At 36.3% G+C, this 24527-nt stretch overlaps 1 protein-coding gene across 1 annotated transcript in view; it reads left to right on the top strand.

Annotated features, from left to right (window-relative positions):
- The window catches only part of Khc-73 (Kinesin heavy chain 73), a 959680-nt gene that overhangs the window by 235285 nt on the left and 699868 nt on the right, over positions 1-24527 (top strand). The window contains exons 4-5 of the mRNA XM_090386270.1: positions 2255-2270; positions 21100-21250. Of these exons, the coding sequence (XP_090242396.1) occupies positions 2255-2270; positions 21100-21250 (167 nt within the window). The remainder of the gene's footprint in view (positions 1-2254; positions 2271-21099; positions 21251-24527) is intronic.

Genomic DNA, 24527 nt, shown 5'->3' on the forward strand with positions numbered 1-24527 from the left:
TTATTCTTTGGATATCACACCTATGGATTTCTTTTTATGGAAGCTATATAAAAGACAAGGTGTATGTAAAAAAAAGTTACAACGTCATAGAGTTAAAATACCAGATTGAACATGTAGGGACTTCCATTTATCAAAAAATGCTTTAAAACACTTTGAATGAAATTGGCTACTGTCTTAACATTCTGCTTGCTACCAAAGGTACCCATGTGGAGGTTTACTAAAGTGCTGTGGTGTGATAAGAAATTCTTTGAATTGATTTATTAAGTGCACTAAACTATTTTACAATATCTATTACATTAAAATTTTAACGGAGCTTCATAATCAGGTGAATAATTTATAGACTCCTGTATTTCATAAAATATACAAATCACATGATATAAATATTCATTGTGGAGGAGTCTGTTCTAATTAAATTAGTTCCAATTCTTTGTGTTACTTTATTAAAACACATTAGCTTACTTTCATTATGTGTTATTTTGTTTGTTTTTAAGATTTATTGCTAAATATTGTTATACGTCTATCAGTTTTAATTATCATAGTAGAATAAATCATTTGAAAGTTTGTTTTTACTAATACAAGGTATTCCTTTTATCGCAGAAATTCTAACTTTGCGAATATGGGAAGAAGTGCACAGCGTTTAGTTGCGATATTCTCTACTTTAGAATTTGCAGCACACAAAATTTTTTAGAATTTCCCTGGTGAAAGGAATATACCATGTCCTTTATATAAAAATAAGGAGTTTTGCTAATTTAGAATATATTTTTTTCCCTTGTGTTATTGTATATTTTATTTGATTTAATGAGATTTAAAAGCAAAGGTCTAGTATGTGACATTTAGAACTGTCTGACAGTCATTTTTTTCCCCCAAAACATTAGCCAAGCAACTGCCAAACAATCAGTTTGACTGACAGTATCATTAGTTGAAACTTTGATTGTGCATATAAATTTGTGTCAGGAATCTTGTTCTCTCCAGTACTCTCTAAACTGCTTATTTAAAAACAAATTTTATGTTTTCTGCTCACAAATTATTATCCACCCTAACTCAACCTTGAAAATATTATGTAAGCATAGGTTTGGTTACTTGAGTTGCCAAATATGTTATCAAAATGGTCACTGTACTGCAAATTTAGAAATGAAGTTTGTTTAAAACATTTTTCCATATGAAATATTTAAATTAGTTTTTTGGTATGCAAAGGACATTTGGTATAGTTAGACTCCACACAATCCCAAAAACTAAATAAAATTGATTACATTTTGTTTTAAGTAATGAAACCTTCATGGTTTTGGAAATAGTACTAAAACTTGACATTGGGAAACCACACTGTAAGTTTGGTCACCCATGGTCAAGATTTAGAACTTTTATAGTTCTCCTAAGCCCAAGAACTTAGGCCTAAAATGGGTTTCTATATTGAAACCTGTCATTCATATGTAGTAGTTCTTAAACTTGATGATGGGGGACCAAATTACGTTTTGTCTGTTGTGGTTAAGTTTTAGAACTTTTATAATCGACCCAAATCGAGAAACTTACACCTGAAGGCAGATTTCTATAATGAAATCCAAAACGTAGTCAATTTTATTTAATTATTTGGGTTGTTTGGAGTCTAGTTGTATGAAATATCCTTTGCATACCAATAAAATTATTTGTCTTATTTTAAATATTTCTTACTTAGTAGTACTCCACATATCCTTCTTGGGTTTAATTAATGAAGTTTATATTTCCTTCCCACATCATAATAATGGGACAAATTTTCTTAACATAACCTTCAAAAATCATATAATGTTAGGATGACTTTGTGTTGGAGTGCCCTGAAATGATCACTTACACTGCAAAATTGAAAAAAGTTTAATCAAATTTGATCTGTGTGAAATATTTTTAAAGATTTCCTTAACCCGATTATAAACAATTTGTGATGTAGTATAGTTTTGGAATGCATTCTTCAGTTGTCATTATGGTGGGGGATTGACATAATCACAACAGCTGTTTACATAACAGAACTGACAGTCAAGATATTAACTAATCAGACTGCACATTAAACTGACTGATTGGCATTTGCTTGGCTAGTGACAGCCTTTTAGAAAAGAAAACTCCAGAACAGTTTGGAGTGTTGTATTAGACCTTTGGCAATTTAAATTTTACTTACATATTTTAAACTGCTTTTATGTTATTTTCTTTTCTTTCTCTGTGCATTTATCCTTTATCTGCTTTGTGCACCACCGTGACAATCAATTTGTACTTCTTATTCTAATAAAATCAGCCGTAAACAGCCAAAGGTAAGATAATTTATATTTAATTTTTTATAGTTTAAAAAAATTACATTTTTCATTTTTGATTTTTCTAATTTCAATAAAAATATATTATTTAGGTTAAGTTGTGAAGCCCACAAAAGCTTAAAGAAATTGAAATTTTGTAGCTTTCATGAACATTTAATATATTTTGTTAATTAATCCTTTAGATTAGTGCTTCTTTACTAGTATATTTTAAAGATTTCTGAATTTTTGTACACACATAGTAGGATTGAAAAGTTCTAGGACTGAACTTGTTAAATATACAGAATCAAATAAATACTTTTATTTTATCCTAGCATATCTAGAATTTTTTATAGCAAGTAGTGTTTCAAGGTGTTACATGAAGATTTATTTTTATCTGTTAACTATGCTAATTGCAAAGCATTGTTTTAGAATGTTCATTAACAAAAATGAAAGGAGCCAAGTTCTTCAACAAAAATCACTTTTGGTGAGGAAATTGGCTTCAGAGACTAAAAATGCAACGCAAAGTTTTATTAACAGTTTTATTAGGCAGTTTAAATAGTGTATTTCAAAGTTGGATGCAATATCATTGAGGATGACGTGGGGAAATCTTGTACAGCAATAAACAACGAATTGTATTCCATATTAGAGGCATTATTTGGGCAAACTGTTAAATAAGAAATTAGGACACAGCCATAAGTTAGAATATCACATGATAATTGTCAATCCATCATATCTGATATTCTAAATATGAAAAGATTATGCAACTTTGTTCCCAAGTTTTTAATAGCAGATCAGATTGAAACAACAACAATTAAACATTCACAAGAACTGGTTTAGATTTCTTATTGTGATCCAGGATGTCTAAAATCAGCAGCAGTGACAGAATGTAAAACATGATGTAATCTCACCTTGCAGGCAAAAAATACAAAAAAAAAAACCAAACAAATAAATAAATAATAATCAATAGAAGTCTCCCACATCTTAGAAGGGGCTAAAACATTCAGATTAACAGGCATATAGGTAAAATTATGCTAGAATTATTTTATGATTGTAATTACATAATTTGTTATGAATTTATACCACGGGGATATACGGGGTGATTCACTACCAGTGCAACAAACTTGCAGGAGGTGTAGGGGGCACAAAGACGAATCGGAATCACATAGCATTGCAGGGTCCGAAATGCCTTCGTCATGCGGTAGAGGACATTGAACGGGAGGTCGTGTGAACAGCAATCCCGCTGGAAGTCAGCATTTGCGAACCGGTTCCCAAGGCAGTAGGATGGACGAGTATTCAAACATTTAACTGGCTGACATGCACCTTGCATATGGAGCTGTGGACTGTAACAGGCGCGCCGCTCTGTGCTTGTACCAGGAACATTTCCCGCACAGGCCTGCTGCTCATCATACGATTTTCACACGTGTGCACAGAAGGTTACGTGAGACTGGTTGTTTCATGAGAGGTACCATGAATCGAGAGCGAACGACGAGGACGCCAGACAATGAGGAGAATGTCCTACGTCTTGCAGAAGGCAATCCGAGTATGAGTACTCGAGCGATAGGCCAATGATTGGGTATTTCCCAATCCACTGTATGGAGGATACTGTCAACAAACCAAATGAGTTCATACCATCTGCAACGCATCCAATCATTGGAGCCTGCGGATTATCCACTCTGGAGGACTTTTGCTACTTGGTTTCTTCAACTAATTGTCAAACTAATAGAGCAAGCTTATCTGCGAAAAGATCTAAACCTCCCAAGGACTTCCTAATTCATTTCACAAATATACGTGGTCTCAGTTCTAATCTCAACGATGTCCATTTCCACTTGCAGTCTGCCAAACCTCATGTACTTTTTCTGAAGAATCTCAGTTATCGGTTGATTCAATTACTGCTCATCTCAGATGCCCAAATTATTCGCTGTATGATTCCTTTCGCCTCAAAGGTGGTACTTGTGCATATGTCCGTTCTGATATTCCCTGTCAGAGACTTGGCAATTTGGAATCTCCTCTCTTTGATCTTCTCTGGCTTAAAATCTCTCTACCTCATTGTGTCAAATTCATTTGTTGTCTCTACCGTACTCCCAACTCGACTAATCACCTGGAGCTCTTTGACTTCCTCTCGTTGCAACTTGACTTTCTCCAGTCCAACTCTCCTAACAGTGAGGTAATTTTCTTTGGTGATTTTAATGTTCACAACCCCAGCTGGCTTCCGTTTTCTAGTCACACCGACCCAGCAGGTCGAGATACTGAGGCTTTTGCAATTACTAATGACCTAGCACAGATTGTTCATTTACCTACAAGAATACCGGACAATCCTAATCATACAGCCAATACGCTTGATCTTTTTCTCACAAACAACCCTTCTAAGTACACGGTCGAAGTGAGAGCTCCTTTAGGCACTTCAGATCACAACTTGGTGATTGTCTCTTCTCCAATGGAACCTTTATCTCATGGCTATTCCCAAACTTGTGTTGTTTGGCATTACAAGAATGCAAAATGGAATGACCTGCGAGATTTCTTTGCTTCTTTTCCTTGGTCGGATTACTGTTTCAAAAGTTCTGATGTCAACGTTTGCTCAGATCGTGTCAGTGAAATTATTCTTGCAGGAATGGAATCCTTTATCCCACACTCCACTTTAAAATCTCGTCCTTTATCTAAACCTTGGTTTTCCAATAAATGTGCTAAGGCTGTCCAAGAAAAGAATGTTGCATATCGTAATTGGCTTGTTTCTAATTCTTCAGTTTCATTTTCTGCTTACACCAAAGCTCGCAACAATTGTAAAGCAGTTATTAATCAGTCCAAACTAGAGTTTGAACAGGCTAAGAGTAGAAAACTTGCTTCTTGCCCTAATGGTAGCCGAACATTCTGGTCTCTTGCCAAAGCTATTGGCCGGAACTTTTGCCCATCTCTGCTCCCACCTCTGTCCAAACCAGTTGGTTCTGTTGTCACTTCAGCCAAGGATAAAGCTGACCTGCTAGCATCCCATTTTTCTTCCAGCTCATGTATTAATGATCTTGGTAAAACACCTCCCACCATTCCCAACACACTCCATTCAATGCCTCTTGTGGTCTTCCGTCAAAAGGATATCAGAAGGATTTTGATGAATCTCGATGCTAAGAAAGCTCCAGGTCTTGATGGTATTTCTCCACTTGTTCTCAAAACCTGTGCTCCTGAACTTACTCCTATTCTTTGCCGCCTTTTTTCACTTTCTTATTCTAAAGGTGTTTTTCCTTCTGCTTGGAAATTTGCTCATATCCAGCCAGTTCCTAAAAAGGGTGACAAATCCCTCCCATCCAATTATCGTATCATTGCAATTACTTCTACTCTTTCTAAAGTAATGGAGAAATCAATTAACCGCCAACTGTTAAACTACCTAGAAACCTTCCGTCTGATCAACGATCACCAGTACGGATTCCGTCGGTGTCGATCCACTGGTGATATTCTGGCTTATGTTACCCATTTATGGACTAATTCAATGGAAAGGTTCGGTGAAACACAAGTAGTTGCTCTTGACATCTCAAAGGCTTTTGATCGTGTTTGGCATAAAGGTCTTCTAAACAAGCTTCCATCTTATGGTTTGCCAACTGTTTTTAGTAATTGGTTATCCAGTTTTCTCTCTGATTGCTCACTGAGGGTGATGGTTGATGGCTCTCTGTCTTCTAACTTCTCCACCAATCCCGGTGTTCCCCAAGGTTCAGTTCTTTCCCCCACTCTTTTCCTCTTGTATATCAATGACCTTCTTCCATTGACTGGAAATCCTATCCATAGTTTTGCCGATGATAGCACATTGCATTCAACTTTCCATTTTGAGAAACCTTGTCCTGCTCAATCAGCTTCAACTTCTCGAAAATCTGCTGCCAATTCCTTAAATGCCGATCTTCAGGTAATTCTCCAGTGGGGCAAAGACAACTTAGTTGATTTCAACCCTTCTAAAACTCAGTCTTGTCTTATATCTCGCAAAAAGGATTCTTCTGCTCCTATGCTTATCTTTAGTGACACTCCAATTTCTAGGCAAGATGATATATCTCTTTTGGGGATTACCCTGACTTCTAATCTCTCTTGGCACAAGCACATTACCAATATTGCTTCCTCTGCATCTAAAAAACTTGGTTTTCTCTTTTGCTCTCGGCGTTACTTTTCTTCCAAACAGCTGCTCACTCTGTATAAATCGCAAATCCGCCCTGCCATGGAATATTGTTCCCACATCTGGGGTGGTGCCCCCAAAACCTCTCTCAGGCTTCTTGATTCCATTCAGAAGAGGGCAGTTAGGTTAATTAATTATTCATCTCTAACAGAGTCTCTCCACTCGCTGTCTCATAGACGCACTGTTTCTGCTGCATGCCTCTTTTACAGATACTTCCATGGGCACTGTTCTTCTGAATTAGCTTCTATAATTCCCGCTCTCTCTTTCAAAACAGTCCGAACACGTGCCACCACCAGCCAACATCCATTTACTGTCCAACTTCAAACCCACAGAATCAACTTTTCATCTTCCTCATTTATACATTCAACTGCCGTTTTCTGGAACAACCTTCCTTCATACGTATTTCCTGAAAATTACAATCTATAGAAGTTCAAGTCCAATGTCAACAAATATCTTCTTTCGTCTTCTCAATCTCCAACCCAAGCACGGTACTAAGTACTATAGGTTCTAATACCTCTCGTGTTTGGGGTTCACATAAAAGAAAAAAAAAAAAAAAAACAGAAACTTCATGAATCTCCATACTGTCAGTATGGAGATTCATGTGGATCCACTAATCACAAACGTGGTTCTAAGGGTGAAATGGGTCACTGTAGACATGTCAGGTTAACCTCTGTACAGGGGAAAATAATGGAATCATTATATAAAGAAGTTATGCAAGTTCAACTTGACAGAAGTGAAGACATTTATAGCATGGGTTTGTTAAACCTTACAAATATGATTAACTATTATGAGGTTGTCACAAAGAAACTGGATACAAATAATAATTTTAACATTGTCTATTTAGATTTCAGTAAGGTCCTTGATACTGTACCACATATAGAATTGTTGTATGAATTGGAGCAATGTGGCATTAGAGGGAAGTTACTACTATGTATACAGGGATTTTTAAATGGTAGGGGTTAAGGGTGGTTGTAAATGTCTGCTGCTCTTTATAAACTAATGTGATTAGTGGAGTTCCACAAGGGTTGACATTGGACCACCTTACTGTTTTTAGGTATATTCACACATATACTGTAAATGCATGTGTGTGTGCCTAGTCTTTGCCATGGGTCTGTCTCTCTGTCTGCATGTTATTGATGGACTCCCAGTGAATTTTCATAAAATTTGATATTTGGCCTTTTAAAAAGATTTAGTATTACTAGTGGCAAATGATGTATGAAACGAAACGTATAGTATAAACCCAAAAAAAAAAAAACATTTCAACTTTAGTTGCCCCTGCAATCATTTGTCTAGTTTTTTTTTTATATTTTATTCAAACTATCCACTTCCACATCAATGGATGGAAGCTTGTTCCAGCAATCACCCATCCATTGGCTGAAGGCAAACTTCTGTACATCTGTTCTGCAACCATTCTTTCTCAATTTGAATTTATGCCTGTATCAGGAGAGTTCTGTCAGCATCTGGAAATATAAAAGTCCCACATTATAAGACATTCTGATTTACTGGTCTGCTCTCTTTGTCTGCAGTTGCTTATTATGCCTATAACACACTCCTATTCTCATTTTTGTTTTCCTAGTGCTTATGTCACACCAAACTGACTCAACATTGCACTGGGCACCCATGTGCACTGGATGTACTGCTTTCGATTTTATGTGCTTCTTAACTTGGATCATAACCTCTGTCCTCTTGAACTTATTGTACTTCCCATATTCAAATGCTGAATCCGTTATATCTGAGTACACCCTGTCTCTGATATCCCTGCATTTGATGATTTAATCAAAGCATCAAATTCATCCACTATTTTCCTAGCATTAGCGTACATACAAGTATACATGTCACTGTTTTTGTTTTTTGTAAGCCTAATACTGTCCGTGTTATTATTAGCCATATGGTGCAAGGAAGCCTGAGGCTTATGCTGCACCGACCAAAAAAAAATTTCCGAGTTACCTTAAGAGAGAGAGAGAGAGAGAGAGAGTAAGAGAAGTAGAAAGGAATCACCAAGAAAGAGAAGAATGATGATATCCCGCTCAGGACCATGGGTGTGCCAAGCCCATACTCACCAGATGTTGAGCCCTGAGGTTGTATTTGCTTTTTTTTTTTGCTAAGATCCCCAATAGGTCCTGAAATCAGAGATTCCTTGTTTTTAATTCAAATTACAGGAATTCGAAGGTGTTCCTGGAACTTTAATTTTGAAGTTATTTCCAAAATACTTATTCTAGCACTAACTTATTCACAATATGAACTTTGGTGATGATAATTTTTACTTTGATGATTTCACTAATAAAATGAGCTGAAGAAAGAATATATCTTAGAAATCTAGATTTAAAAATTAATATGTACATTTTTATTGTTGGAATGAAATCTCTGAATTCTGTTGGAAGTAATTTTTTTGAGTCCCTGTTTTTTCATTGGTTTTAAAAACTTTTTAGGTCCTACATGCATTGCTCAAATTGCCTAATGGAAAAGACAGCCTGGTTTCTATTAGTGTATTCATCATAATGTTCCCTCTGCATGTTTAATTTCTGTCAGATTCAGATTGGTATTTAAATGATGAAAGTATTTCTGCATCTGCCAAAATATTGTTAACCTGAATCATTATGAAAATGATGTATAGTTCATATGTACATTAGCTTTTGCCTTATACTTTGTGTTTTGTTTCATGTATTGCTGCTAAAATGAAGTATATATTACAGAGCTCATTAAGGTACAAAGTTTTAAAATCTCTGTTTATGGAAAGTTCAACTGACATACTATGCATAAATATTTAAAGAACAAAGTATTTAAAAAACTAAGACATTTGATGTGTCTGTGAAAAAAGTGAAGCAGTCTAAGTGTTCATGTCACTTCTATGTAACACCAACTGTGCCAATGCAATGCATAGAAATTTTGCTGAAAAAAAATAATAAAATATCAAAAAATTGACTATTAAAGTTGTTGTACATGTTTGGCATATCCTATTTTTGTACATATCTGTGAGCAAACTGGGTTTGTTACTTAGTGCAAAGACCCCAAGGGCTCACATCTGGTGAGTATGGGCTTGGCACACCCAGGGTCTTGAGCTGGATATCATCATTTTTCTCTTTCTTGGTGATTCCCTTTTGTGTGTCTCTCTCTCTCTCTCTCTCTCTCTCTCTCTCTCTCTCTCTCTCTCTCTCTCTCTCTCACACACACACACACACACACACACACACACACACACACACACACACACACACACACACACACACACACACACACAGGGTAACTCAGGAACATTTTTTTTTTTTTTGGCTGGTGCAGCATAAGCCTCAGGCTTCCTTGCACCATATAGCTAATAATAATAATAAAAAATAATAATAATCATAATCTCAAATTGTGGTCGAACTTTGGCCCAAGTTGCTTTGATTTTGCACTACTCTTAATAAAAAGCACTCTTCTACTGGAGAAGTATACTGCTTTTTATTTGAAGCGTGTACCACTACCCAGACTGGGGTTTTGACTCTGAGTGGAGTCTTATCGGTGGGCAGGTAGGTAGGCATTGTGAAGACCTGAGCAAACCAGATGAGATATAACCACAATATTTGAGTTATGAGATGGTTTTATGAGTAAAGCAGACATAGGTCTAGGGCAAAAGCCTCAAGTTGTGAAAGCTATATAAAGCTGTTGTACATGTCAGGCATAGCCTCGTTTTGTATACAGTTATAAGCAAACTGGATTTGCTACTTTGTACATTGATCTCAAATTGTGGAGGCACTTTGCAACTTTACCTTAACATTGCACTACTCTAAATAAAAGACACTGCTCCAGTGAAGAAGTATATCGAGAGCTTGAAGGACAGGGTAGATGACCTCGAAGGAAATAAATTGAGGGGCCCATCAAGCTCTCAGCCGCCTACATCAACGCCAGAGCTTGCACTTGGTCATCAGGCAACACAGAGGCAGCCCCCTAGGCAGAATGCGCTGGTCCCACAGGAACTAGTAGTTGTTGGTGACTGTATTGTCAGGGAAGCGGGGAACATGCTTTGCAAAAAGGATAGGTGGAATAGGACCAGGGTATGTCTGCCAGGGGCAAAGGTTGATGACGTTGTAGAGCGGATATCATCTTTTAAGGGCACAAAAGGTGATATAGTTGTACACGTTGGCACTAATGATATTAAGAGTAGGAGACCGGCGGAATTACTTAGCAAGTACAGGTCACTCTTGAAAAAAAGCCGTGAATTAGGGTTGAATTAGAAAGTGTCTGCAATTCTGCCCAGACACGATAGGAGGGAGTATATGATGAGAGCCTTGTCGATCAATTCGGCCCTGGAGGGATTGTGCAAGGCTCAAGGGGTAGAATTTTTTTCAGCCTGGACTGTACTTGTTAACAGGAGAGATTGCTTCTACAGGGATGGGATACACTTAAATAGAATGGGTGCAAGAATTTTTGCTGATGCTGTCGAGGCAGAGTTAGGTGGGTCGGAAGTGATTCTTGCACTGCTTCTATTGAAATGAGCAGAAGCCTGAAAAACAAGATGCAGGATATTTCAGAGACTGCTGGGAGTTATTGCGGTACAAGTAAACACAAGGGTTGTGTTAGAGTAGCCAAGAATAGAAACAGGTGCATGTATATCTGCATGTACACCAATGCTAGGAGTTTGGTAAATAAATTTGATGAATTTGAGGTATTGCTCAAAACATCAAAGGCAGATATTGTTGGGATATCAGAGACGTGGTGTCACACAGATATAAGGAATGCGGAACTGGAATTTGGGGAATACAATGTGTATAGAAAGGATAGACAGGACAGGAGTGGAGGAGGGGTTATGCTATTAGTTAAGAAACACATAAAATCCAAGGAAGTGAAGCCAGTCGACATCGATGGACAGGGCAGTGTCGAGTCAGTTTGGTGTGACATAAGCATAGTGAAATCAAAATTGAGAGTAGGAGTGTGCTATAGGCCTAATGACTCTGATGAGTATAATAAGATATTGTACAGGGAAATAGAGTGGGCCAGTAAATCAGAGAGTCTTATAATGGGGGATTTTAATTGCCCAGATATTGACTGGAATTTGTGGGTTGGTCACTCGCACACTAGCAAAGCTTTTGTGGATTTATTGGATGATTGTTTTCTACATCAGCATGTTCGTGAGGCAACAAGAGGGAGCAATACTCTTGATCTGATTATCAGTAGTGATTCTTCATGCATTAAGAATCTGCAGATAAATGAACCACTAGGTGGCAGTGATCACAGTGTGTTGAAGTGGGATTTACTGAAGGAGGTAACTACCATCAGAGGTAAAGGGAAGGGTTTTTGTTTTCGTAAAGGCGACTGTGATGGTCTGAGACAGTATTTAAATTCTATACAGTGGGACCAACTGATGATGTTACCAACAGCAAACTCAAAATAGGAAGCATTCAAGGAACTAATCTTGGAGGCTACCAGGCTTTACGTACCAACTAAGAAATATTGTTCAAGGTTTAGGCCTAAATGGTTGTCAGATGAACTAATGAGACATGTGGCAGAGAAGAAAAATGCATGGACATACAAATTAATGGGTGACATGGAAGCCTATGATAGATATAAGTTGGTCTGTAACCAAGTCACAAAGGAGATTAGGCAGGCAAAGGCAGACTATGAAAAATCCTTGGCAAAGGATGCAAAGAAAAGATTGGTCCACTGGATATTGATGGTTCAACAGTTGAGGATCCTGCTCAGGTGGCTAACAATCTAAACGAGTATTTTGCATCTACATTCACGCATGCGGAGTTATTCAGGAAGGAGAGTGATGTAGGTAAAGTAAACATTGGCAGTGAGCTGGATGATTTTGTAATAACTGAGAGGAAAGTGGAGGAGAGATTGTTGAGGATATTTCAGAGACTGCTGGGAGTCATTGCGGTACAAGTAAACACATGGGTTGTGTTAGAGTAGCCAAGAATAGAAACAGGTGCATGTATATCTGCATGTACACCAATGCTAGGAGTTTGGTAAATAAATTTGATGAATTTGAGGTATTGCTCAAAACATCAAAGGCAGATAAAAAAGGCACCTGGGGTGGATGGGATCTATCCAGTTATATTAAAGGAGGCAGCAAAGGAAGTAAGCAAACCCTTAGCCATAATTATGAGAGCTTCTTTGGACTCAGGGGAGGTACCCATAGACTAGAGATGTGCAAATGTAACCCCAATTCACAAAGGAGGATCAAAGGCTGACACAGGTAATTATAGACCTGTTAGTTTAACTTCTGTTCCAGGTAAATTAATGGAGGCACTGGTTAAAGAAGCACTGCAGGATCATCTAGACAAGAATTCAGTTATAGCTCAGACGCAGCATGGTTTTGTTAAGGGCAGGTCTTGCCTGACCAATTTGATTGGATACTACGATGTAGTCACAAAAGAACTGGATGCAGGGAATAACTTTGATATTATATATTTGAGAGGCTTTTGATACTGTTGCACATGGAAGACTGCTGCACAAATTGGAGCAGTGTGCCATTGGAGGCAAATTGCTGCTATGGATAAGGGGATGGTTGAGTGGCAGAAGACAGAGAGTGGTAATCAATGGACACTGCTCAACGTGGACTAATGTTATTAGTGGAGTTCCTCAGGGTTCAGTGTTGGGTCCGTTGTTGTTTTCGGTGTTTATGAATGATATTGATGATGGGATATCAAGTCTAATGTCCAAGTTTGCAGATGATACAAAGGTTGGCAGGGTTGTTAAGGACACCACTGACGCTATGCTGCTGCAACAGGATCTGGAAAGGTTGAACAGATGGGCTGAGAGGTGGCAAATGAAGTTTAACATTGACAAATGTAAAGTACTACATATGGGAAACAGTAACCCCAGAGCAACGTATCAACTCTGCGGTACTACACTGACAGTGGTGGAGAATGAAAAGGACCTGGGGGTAATTGTGCAGGCAGATATGAAGTTCTCTGAGCAGTGCAGACGAGCTGCAAGAGTAGCTCATGGTGTCTTGTCAACGATATACAGGAATTTTTCTAGCAGGGATAAGGAGGTGATTATTCCCTTGTATAAGGCAATGGTTAGGCCACATCTGGAGTACTGTATACAGGTCTGGAGGCCTCATTTCAAGAAGGATGTAGAGCTGCTGGAACGGGTACAGAGAAGGGCAACAAGATTAGTGAATGGAACAAAGGGTTGCTCTTACGAAGAAAGGCTTAAGTTTTGCAAATTACAGAGTCTGGAGACTAGGCGCCGGAGAGGTGATCTGATAGAGGTGTATAAGGCTTTGAATGGTTTGAGCATGCTCAATGCAAATGGGATTCCTCATCTTGCTCAGAATAATCAGCTCAGAGGGCATGAATTCAAATTGAGGAAGGACGGATGTCGGATAGATGTGCGGAAATTTGCCTTTGGCCAGCGGGTGGTTGGTTGGTGGAACCGACTTCCATCACTTGTTGTTGAAGTTGATAGCCTAAACAAATTTAAGGCTCAACTGGACAGGTATCTCGAGCGAACGGAGGGGTGAAATGGGAGTGGTGTGTTTTTTTTTTTTTTTTTTGGCTGATGCTGAATAAGCTGCTTTCTTGCATCATATGCCTCTACTAATGCTAATTGTTTTTTTATTAAAATGTCTCATCTCGAATCTCACATATTGTGGATATATCTCGTCACTGGATTGCTCAAATCTTCTCAGTGCCCACTGATGAGACGACACCAATCAGGATCAAAACTCAGCCATGGGTAATGGCATACACTTTAAGTAAAAAGCAATATACTCTCCATTGGAGCAGTACCTTTTATTTAGAGTAGTGCAATACCAAGGCAACTTGTGGCAAAGTGCCTTCGCAACTTGAGATCGAAACACTAAATAGCAAACTTAGTTTTCTCAGAGCTATATACAGAGAGTAGTTATGCCCAACACGTACATAGTGACTTTATACGACTTCCGTAGCTCGAGGCTCTGCTCTAGACTTAGCTATCAACTGTTATTGATTATTATGTAAATTGTTATTTCCAGTAATTTATTCAGTTGTAAATTTGTGATATTTATTTTTTTTTATTTGAAGTTTATTGTATATCATATCAGTGTAGTTGATATTTTACAGAATTGATATGGATGAAATTTACTCTTCTTTGTATAAGGGAATTATGATTTTATTATATTCATGTACAGTTTTGTTTCTTATAGTGAAATATTTAATGTGCCTATTTCTATTATTAAAATTAAAGGAAGGAAAAAATAAAAGTGGGGAAAAAAAAAAAAACTTGCATAATTGGAATTCTACTGTATCTTCATAAATTGTTTATCATCTGTAACATTGTTACTTGATCTGTCTTATAAATTTTGGGTAATACCTAAAATAAACAAGATGAAATGAAAGTTGATATAGTAAGCATAATTAAAATATTTTCATTATCTGAAATATAATTTCTTCAACCCAGATCAAGAGTATTGCTTCCTCTTGTTGTCTCTCTAACATGCTGCTGTAGAAAACAGTCATTCAATAAATCTAAAAAAAGCCTTGCTAGTGTGTAAGTGACCAACCACAAATTCCAGTCATCATTATCATCTGGAAAGTTAAAATACCCCTTTATAAGACATTCTGATTTACAACCCCACTTTATTTTCTGTATAGCTATTTGGTATACTCAGCACAGTCATTAGGCCTATAAACATACTCCTACTCTCAGTTTGTTTTTCTGAGCTGACTCAACATTGCACTGATCACCAATGTTGACTGGATGCACTTAGATTTAATGTGCTTCTTAACTAAGAGCATAACCTTTCCATCCCTCCTGTCCTGTCTGTCCTTCCTGTATACATTGCACACCCTGTCTTCATATTCTGCATTGCATATTTGCAATCCCTACAATGTCTGCACTTGATTACTTAATCAGTATGTAAAATTCATCAAATTTAGTTACAATGCTCCTAGCATTAGTGTACATGCAAATATACATGCACATGTTCTTACTCTAAGTTAACCTAACATAACCTATGTATTTACTTTTTCCATGATGACCCACAGCAGGGCTTGAAATCCCTGACACCTTGCATTCCAGGGTGCTGCATGTTCCAATAGAAACAGTGTGAGAATCATTTTCACCTCTATTTGCAGAAGAAGTTCTCAGATTTCTGAAGCAGTATGCTGAAAGGATTAATGATATTGAAAGTTTGTGAACTGAATTTGATTCTTTGCAGTATATCTTCCTGTGTGCATTTGATATTGTTGAACCTAAATGACTGTTGTACAAATTGGTGCAGTGTTGCATTTGGGGAAAGTTGTTGCTGTGGATAAAGAGATGGTTGAGTGGGAAAAGACAGAGAGCTATTATCATTGGGTACTGCTCATCTTGGACAAATGTTATTAGTGGCATCCCCAGGGATTAATGCTGCACCCCGTGTTGTTTTCTATATTTATCAATGATATTGATGAAGGTATTTAGGCTTAATGTCCAAGGTTGCAGGGTGATTAATCAGAGTAATTAGGATGTTCTACTGCAGCAAGATCTAGAAAATTTAGACAGATGGGCTAAGAAGTGGCAATGGAAGTTTAACATTGAGAAAGGTAGGGTGCTGAACATGGGTAGCAGTAATCCCAGATTAGCATACAGTGTGGTACACTAAGCATGGTATCACATGATGCCACATACCATGGGGTACCATGCTTAGCATAGTGAAGAATGAAAAAGATCTGGGGGATAATTATGCAATCAGATAAGGAGCTCTTTGGGTATTGCAGACAGGCTTACTGGACAGCCCATTGGGTTTTTGTCATTAGAATTAGTACTGGAAAAAGATTTAAAGAAGCAATCTTTTACAACATCAGCAAGAAAAAATCTTTTTACCCACTCCATTTGCCAATCCTTTCTAATAATTCTTCCTAACCTAATTGAAATCTATTCAAAGTATATTCTTTCCTAACCCAAGTGGATAACACAGTGGTTATAATAACCCTCCTCTTATATTGTGTTTGGAAAAAGCCTGGAATTGAATCTTGTCACTGATATACAGAAATCTTGCCAGTAGAGATAGAGGTGATTGTCCTGTTTTATAAGGCAATGGTTAGGCCACATCTTTAGTACTGCATACAGGTCCGGAAGCATCATTTTAGGAAGAATGTGGCTGTTGGAATGAGTGCAGAGAGGAGAAACGAGATTAGTGAAAGAACCTAAAGGATGTTCATTCCAGAAAAGGCTACAATTATGCAAATTGCAGTGTCTTGGAACTAGTCATCTGTGAAGAGATCTGATTGCGTTGTTTAAGGCTTTGAATGGATTGAGTAAGTTCATTGTTCATGGAATTCTCCTTGCTGTGACTGCACAGGAGAGGACATAAATTCAAATTGAGAAAGGAAGGTTGCAGGATAGACATGGAAGCTTGCTTTCAGCCAGCAGGTAGTTGATTGTTGGAACAAACTTCCATCTGTTGCTGTGGAAGTGGGTAGTTTTAATAAATTCGAGGGAGAACTAGACAAACTATTAGAGAGGATTGACAGTTATGGATTTTTTTTTCTTTCTCTTTTTTTGCCGATACTGTGTAAGCTTGCTTTCTTGCATTGTTTACCGCTACTAAGACTGTCTTATGCTGGTTTTGGTTGTGGAAACCATTTTGCATTTTTTTCTTCTATAACCTTGTTTATTTTTTTTATAATGGTCATCTGTTGTTAGAGGTACAGTAAATCTAATGTATATTGAAAGACTGCTTCTCCCCTTTTTGTTTAGACAAATACACAGTGCAGCAATTGGAAAACAAGACTGACATTATGAGACGAGTGCTGGTGCTACTATCTATTAGAAGTAAATATGAAATTAAAGTGTAATTATTTTCATGACATTGACTCCATTCAAAGAGCTCTGATTAGAACATTGAACAGTATACCAGTCATGGCTTTCTACCCATCATTCCAATTGCTTTGTGATTGTTGCATGCAGTGAGTGGATGCGGGTGGCATTTACTTTGAATAAACTTATGTTAGTTTACTCATACACGGGATTGTTATTTTTTTTCTAGCAGCAGTCTCATTTTCCAATTGCCACACTGTGTATAACAGTGCTAAATAAAGCTTATTGGCAGAATTTTATATAATGGAAATGTAAATGAAGTTTTTATGTGGTGCCCCTCCATTAACCACAAATAAGGAGAGTGGTTTTCTTATATTAAATTTGATTTCTCCCATGTTGGGGTTTTATTATTATCGCAAGATGCCCTACTATTGCATTATAATGTACAATACTTCTCTGTAAAGAAGTATCATTCTAAAGGTATGATTTAGTTTGATTTATTTGGATGTTAATGGAAAAGCAGCTTAGAAGCGGCCTTTCCATTTAGCATGAGTGGCACATTACCGTCTTAGGTGACTGTAATGTGCCATTCATGCTAAATGTACAGACAGTTGGTTGAAAGTTACCAAACAGATTGTTTCATTCCAAAATCAGCTATGTGAAGAGCCGTTTATGAACTTTTCAATATTGCATATAGTTTTAATTAGAGTAGAATTATTTATTTAAGGGGTAAAGGAAATTTATGTTAGTACAGTTAGTTCTGCTATAACGCAAATTTTGACAACGCGAATTTGCTCAATTGCGATTGATATATTAGGGAACAATGCGACTATAATTTGATTTTTGTGTTTTCTCATGCACAATTTCTTCTGCGAGTAACACCAGGTGAACGTAAAACACGGCACCAAGCTGAACGTAGCGACCTGCACAGCAATACATACAAGTTTACAAAGCTTAAAAAATGTCAAAAGTCAAATGTGTGAGAGCTATATTTCCCATTTATTGTAATTGTGTTGGTCGGAGACACTGTTGTCATTCTCTGTATTCATAAGATTTTTTGTTCAAACAGAAATTTCGTGAGATGGGATGTGCACATTTCTGGAGTTCACTATCATAAAACAATAAAAACAGTTTGCAGTTTCCAGTTTATTGGACTTTTCTGTTAGTGCAGTCTAATTATAAATGGGTGGTAAACTCGACCTTACTGCATTTGCAATAATAGCAATAGCTGGAATTCTGTGGGTTTTCACGCTATGGTGTTTCCCTTTCTTCTTCAGTCATATGAAAAACATAAATAAATTTTCATAAGCTTCTCTTTTGTGCATGCCATGTTCGTCGTTATTGATTGCTTATCTTTTTTACTGTTTTAAATTTTACAATCCAAAAAAAAAAAAAAAGTGTTAACAGAAATATCAATTAGTATGAATATATTACAGTAATAATTAAGCTATGTACGTAAGTGTACATAGTCTCCAACCAATGCAACTAAATGGGAAATATAGCTCTCACTCATTTGAAGTTTAACATGTTTACATGTGAGCTCAATGTATGAAGTTATAATATGTGTTTCTGCCTTAAAGGCAGAAACATTCTGCCTTTAAGTTCATTCGCGTGTGTTATCCTACAGGTGTGTGTCTTGGACTGTTCTCCTGCATTTGTTACTTTTCTTTATAAAAAGTATATTCATACAGCTTCCCAGACATGGATAAGCATCCTGGTTCCAAGAAGCCAAGCAGTGAGTGCAAAAGGAAAGCATTAAATATAGAAGAGAAACTTGAAATAATAAAACGTTTTGAAAGAAATTGGAGAACATGTGATATCTCTAGAGCAACAGGCTTAAGTGAATCCACATTGCGCACCATCAGAGACAATGCCATGAAAATAAAAGCTACGTGTATAGTTGGAACAACTTCAAGTGCCGCAAAGTCAATTAGAACAAGACCTAAAGAAATGGAAAGGCTGTTAAGCATAGGGATTGAAGACCAAACCAAAAAAAAATAAAAATCAGGAGCAAGCTTTCTCACAGTGAAAGAGAAAGCATTAAGTGTATATGAAGACCTAAAAAAGAAATCACCAAATCATGCAGAAGTGGCTAGTTTAGTGGCTTCAAACACCACTACTCTTTTCACAGTGTTAAGCTGTTTGGCGAAGCTGCGAGTGCTGATGAGGAAGTCACAAAAGCATTTCCACCTGTGGTACAGAAAATAATTGAAGAAGGCGGCTACACATTGTATCAGATTTTCAACCTGGATGAAACAGGCCTCTATTGGAAACATATGCCTTCAAGGACCTACATCTCTAAGGCAGATGCACATGCCTCAGGATTTTAGGCTGCAAAATATCCCTTAACTGTGATGTTTGCCGCCAATGCCAGTGGGGACTTGAAGTTAAAACCAGTAGTGGTTTATCACTCTGCCAATCTGCAATCTTTAAAAGGAATTGTGAAATCCAGCCTTGGTGTTCAATATAGGTCTATCAAGAAAGGTTGGATGACTGGGCAAATATTCACTGATATTTTAGTTGAAGCTTACCACGATGCTTTCAAGAATTATTGCAAGAACTTAAGATTTTAAAATAATTCTTGATATCACACCAAGCCATCCTCGGATGGTTGCTGAACTCTCTCCGAATATCAAAATCATCTTTTTACCTCTGAACACAACCTCTCTACTACAGCCCCTTGACCAGAGTGTGATAGCAGCATTTAAGGCTTACTATTTAAGGCAAACATTCAAGATGTTAATTGCTACTACTGAAAGTGACAAGGCACAAACTGCTATAGAATTTTGAAGAGATTTATCATCAAAGTTGCCATTGATATGATTGTAGAAGCCTGGAATGATGTTACAGAAGGCTGCTTAAATTGTGTATAGCAGAAACTTATCCTTCATTTAATTCGTGATTTTGAAGGCTTTGAACCTTCAGGGCAACTAAAACAAATCAAAGCAGATTGTGTTGCTCTTGCAAAAGAAGTTGGTTTCGAGGAAGATATAGAAGAGCTTATAAAGAATGAATATATAGAAGAGCTTATAAAGAATGAATATATAGAAGAGCTTATAAAGAATGAATATATAGAAGAGCTTATAAAGAATGAATATATAGAAGAGCTTATAAAGAATGAATATATAGAAGAGCTTATAAAGTCGCGCAATGAGGATATATCTACTGAATACTTGCAACAACTTGTTGCAGCCAGTCAAGTGGAAAGTCAAGATGAAGATGAGGTCCACGAAGTCCAGCAGTCTGCCCCACGAGAACTTAAAACAGCAGAGTTATCAGCTGCTTTAAGTGGAATCGACAAGAACCTGCAGTGGATTGAAGTTAATGATTGTAATGCTGAACGTAGTAGGATAGTGCATGGTGGCATTTGGACCCATACAGGCAGCTCTTGTATGAAAGGAGGAGGCAGGAAAAGCAACGAAAGCTAGATAGATATTTCAAAACAGTGCAGAAGAAAGAAAGAAAATCAGGACAGTGAATCCCACCCTTCCACATCGGGTATAACAACATTTCATCCTAAGAATGATAACTCTCCTTCTACCTCTTCACTATAACTCACCAGCTACAGCCCTTCACCACACCCACTTCAAACAAGCAAACTTCATATCTTGTCAATGTAAAGTGCTATATTTACTGTTTTATTTATTAGGAATTTAAGATGTTTAAACCTGTGTTAGCAATTTTATTGGGTTTCTATCTTTTTTTTTTTGTGTTTTACTTACCAGACTGAACATTTTTTTTTTTTTTTTTTTTTGAGTACTCTGCCCCCATCCTTATTTTTCCCATAAGCCCTGTTGCTTTTAATGTGTGAAATACCATAACGTGGAGATTTTTAGGAACACAAGTTCTGCGTTATAGTAGAACTGACTGTAATTTATTTTTGTGAATGTTTTCTAAACAAGCATCTCTGATACTATCAGTTTGTTTTTGCCATCCACAGGCATCAGTAGTAAATTAAAAATATATAATATGTTTTTTGTTTTTTTTTTAATATAGAGTTTTGCCTTTGATGGATGTTTCTGGTCATATGATGAGAGCCATTCCCATTATGCTAGCCAACAGGTTGTTTACCAAAGCCTTGGAGCTGACATTTTGGATAATGCTTTCCAAGGTTATAATGCTTGTATTTTTGCTTATGGCCAAACTGGTAAGAAATTTTATAATTTTTTTTTCTCTTGGTTTCTACACCTCTTTTTTATTTTCCCTCTCATTTCATCATGATGCATTATTAATTCTTTTTTCTTTCACTAATAATGAAAGAATGAAAATATTTGAAAGATTGGTTTTAACATTAAAAATTTTATACATTAAAAATGTCAGATCGTTCACAAGTGGGATTTTCATTGAATATGCAAATCTGATAGCTTGCTACCTGACTACCCATTTTCTAGCAATTTTTATGAAAATTGGTGAATACTGTAGATGCTTGAGTATAAGTTGAGAAATATTGGATGTTTTCAAAATCAAAAAGTAAGGAGTCGGTTTATGTACAGGTCATGCCAGGCTACATACGGAGAAAATTTTATTTTCATAACTTAAAATAACTTTTTAATATTTCCAAGAAAAATCCATCTTGTTCTCAGCTCTTTCTAGAGCATGTGTGATGGATAAATGATTGCATATCCAGAAATCTAGCTGCTAATAATTATTATTGCAGAGTTTTGTAGAGCAAATCCAGGTGACAATTTTGCATTTCTCAACTTTTATAGCACCTACATTTATTGTTGTGCATTAGTTGGAAATTTATATTAAAGTGCATTTGCTTTAGTCGGAAGTACAATTGAGAGTATTGGTAATCACTTAAAATCAGTTTTTTAAAATTCTTTCATAAAAGTTGAAAGTATGACTGAAATTAACAGAAAACAAGTTTAATATGAAGCTGGCTTTAAATTGAAACTGGTTTATCTTGAAAGGCCACAGTTGGCTGTCATCTTCAAAAGTTGCTTAAACATTTGATATAATCAAAAAAAAGTTTTGGATCAAAGAGTTTTGTGCACTCTACCCATTTTGCTGTGCCAAAATATACAAAATTGGGCAGTGTTGTCTATGCTCTAAAAACATAATTTTTAATATCAACTTATACATAGGAAACATTTTCTTACTCTCCAAGGGTTCAAGTTATACTCAAATTCAACTTTTATTCAAGCAGCTTCTGTGGTACATCAAATTTAGTTCTTGAGTCAACTATTTTTCGAAGTGTGGTGGTTCTCCATGGAAGCTTTAGTCTATGTTATACATTTCCATCTAACACTCGTTTGGAGAAACTGAGTTATATTCCCATTGACACCTGGAGGAGTTTTTTAAATCCTTTATGGTTGGAACTGTAGCTATGCTATTTTAGGCCAACTGAAAGAGAGGACCCCCTCAAAAAATGTTATTGAGGCACATACCCATTATATGGTATGTGCAGCAAGCTCTGGCACAGTTACGTTTTAACTCTGTGGTCCACTTCACCTTAATACATCACATGAAGTATAATATTTTTAATAAGTACTTGATTATCTTAGGAATCAAATAGAAATAATTTTCAGAAATGCACATCATATATTCTGGTATTTAAGTTGACTTGCTTGTTCATAATGTCTTAAGGAATATTATTTTTTGGGGGAAAAAAATTCAAATCAGTTCAGCCTTAATTAATAAAGCAGCAAATTATGAATGCATGATGGAGAATTAAAGACTGACAAATATGTCAGTTGTATTCAGTGAAATTTTGATATTATATTTTTGATTGATCAATTAACTGAAAGGAAAACTGGGAAATGATAATTCTCTTCATAAATGAACAAAATAAACCATAGTGAAATGCATTAAAAGGTTATATTTTTAAATTTTATAGTACATCCTTTAATATTTTAATTGTAATTCGATGATGTGAAAATAACAATTTTTGGTTTGATGATGGAAAAAAGGACCAGAACAAATTTGAAATCTGTGAACAAATGAAGAAGACGAATGCTTTGAAATATATCTAGTGTGCATAATTTTAAGATATTTCTTCTTTTTCCATTTTTAATTAACATTTTTAAGAAAAATTAACATTTTTCTTAAAGCGCCGTCATCAGGCTTGAATTAAACTTAAGTAAAATTGGAATATGACCAGTTCTCAGTATTTTTCTATTTACCACTATACTAGACAGTGATGTGACTTGTTTGATTACAACTATATATATATATATATATATAAAAAAAAAAAAAAATATACAGAGTAATGCAAGCTCATTTACTGCCAAGAAAATGAATTTTTTTCTTTTAAAAGTTCAGAGATTTTATTTATTTTTTTCTCTTTTAGTTTGCAGATTTTATAAGTTTTTATTTAAGTATTTTTTTAATGAAAACCCCAAGCATGAAAGGTATTAGAACCTATAGTACTTAGTGCCATGTGTGGGTTGAAGTTTGAAAAGATAAAAGAAGATACTTGTTGACATTAGACTTGAATATCTGTAGATTTTAATTTTCAGGAAAAAATGTGAAGGGAAGTTGTTCCAAAAATGGAAGTTAAAGAGATAATTGAGGAAGAAGAAGAAGAATCGTTTGTTCTGTGGGTTTCAAGTTGGACAACAAATGAATATTGACTGGTTGCTGCATATGTTTGGACTGGTATGGAAGAGAATTGGAGTTGGGGGGGAATCATATAAACCAATTCAGATGAACAGTGTCCATGGAAGTATCTATAGAAAAAGAATGCAGCAGCAATAAGGGAGTGTCCACGAGGTGGATAGTAATTGATGTCATTAATTAATCGAACTGCCCTCTTTTAAATGAAGTATAGAAGCCTGAGAGAGGTTATGTGCACACTGGCTCAGATATGAGAACAATATTCTATGGCAGGGTGGATATGAGATTTGTACAGAGTGAGTAGCTGTTTAGAAGAAAAGAGAAAAACCAGTCTTTTAGATGCAGTGGAAGCAAATATTTATGATGTGCTTATGCCAAGAAAGATCAGGTCAGAGTAATAGAGGTGGGTGATCTTATCTAGAAATCAGAATATAATCAAAGATAATCATAGGAGCAGAAGAATAATTTTTGCAGACTGAGTGAGATATGACAGGACTGAGTTTTATAAGTATTGAAATTAACTAAGTTATCTTTTTCCCATTTGAGAATTACATGTAAATCAGAATTTAAGGAATTAGTAGTGGATATTTGACAAGTTGAAGCAGTTTGTGTAGGGAAAAGATTTTTAAACTAGAAGGTGGAATGCGATGTGCTATCATAAGCAAAACGTTGCATAGGATTTCAGTCAATGAAGGCGGCCATTACCTAAGAGGAAAAGAGTGGGACAAAGAACTGAACCTTCGCGAACACCATCATCGGTTAACGGAGAAGTTAGAAGACAGAGCATTCTGCCATCACCTGATGTTGGTAGATGGCTCTCTACTATTGGGTATCCAGTTTTCTCTCTAGAGAGAAAACTGGATACC

The sequence above is a fragment of the Mastigoproctus giganteus genome, chromosome 12, assembly GCF_048544385.1.
Source record: "Mastigoproctus giganteus isolate SK-2022 chromosome 12, ASM4854438v1, whole genome shotgun sequence".
In the NCBI taxonomy this organism is placed as follows: domain Eukaryota; kingdom Metazoa; phylum Arthropoda; class Arachnida; order Uropygi; family Thelyphonidae; genus Mastigoproctus; species Mastigoproctus giganteus.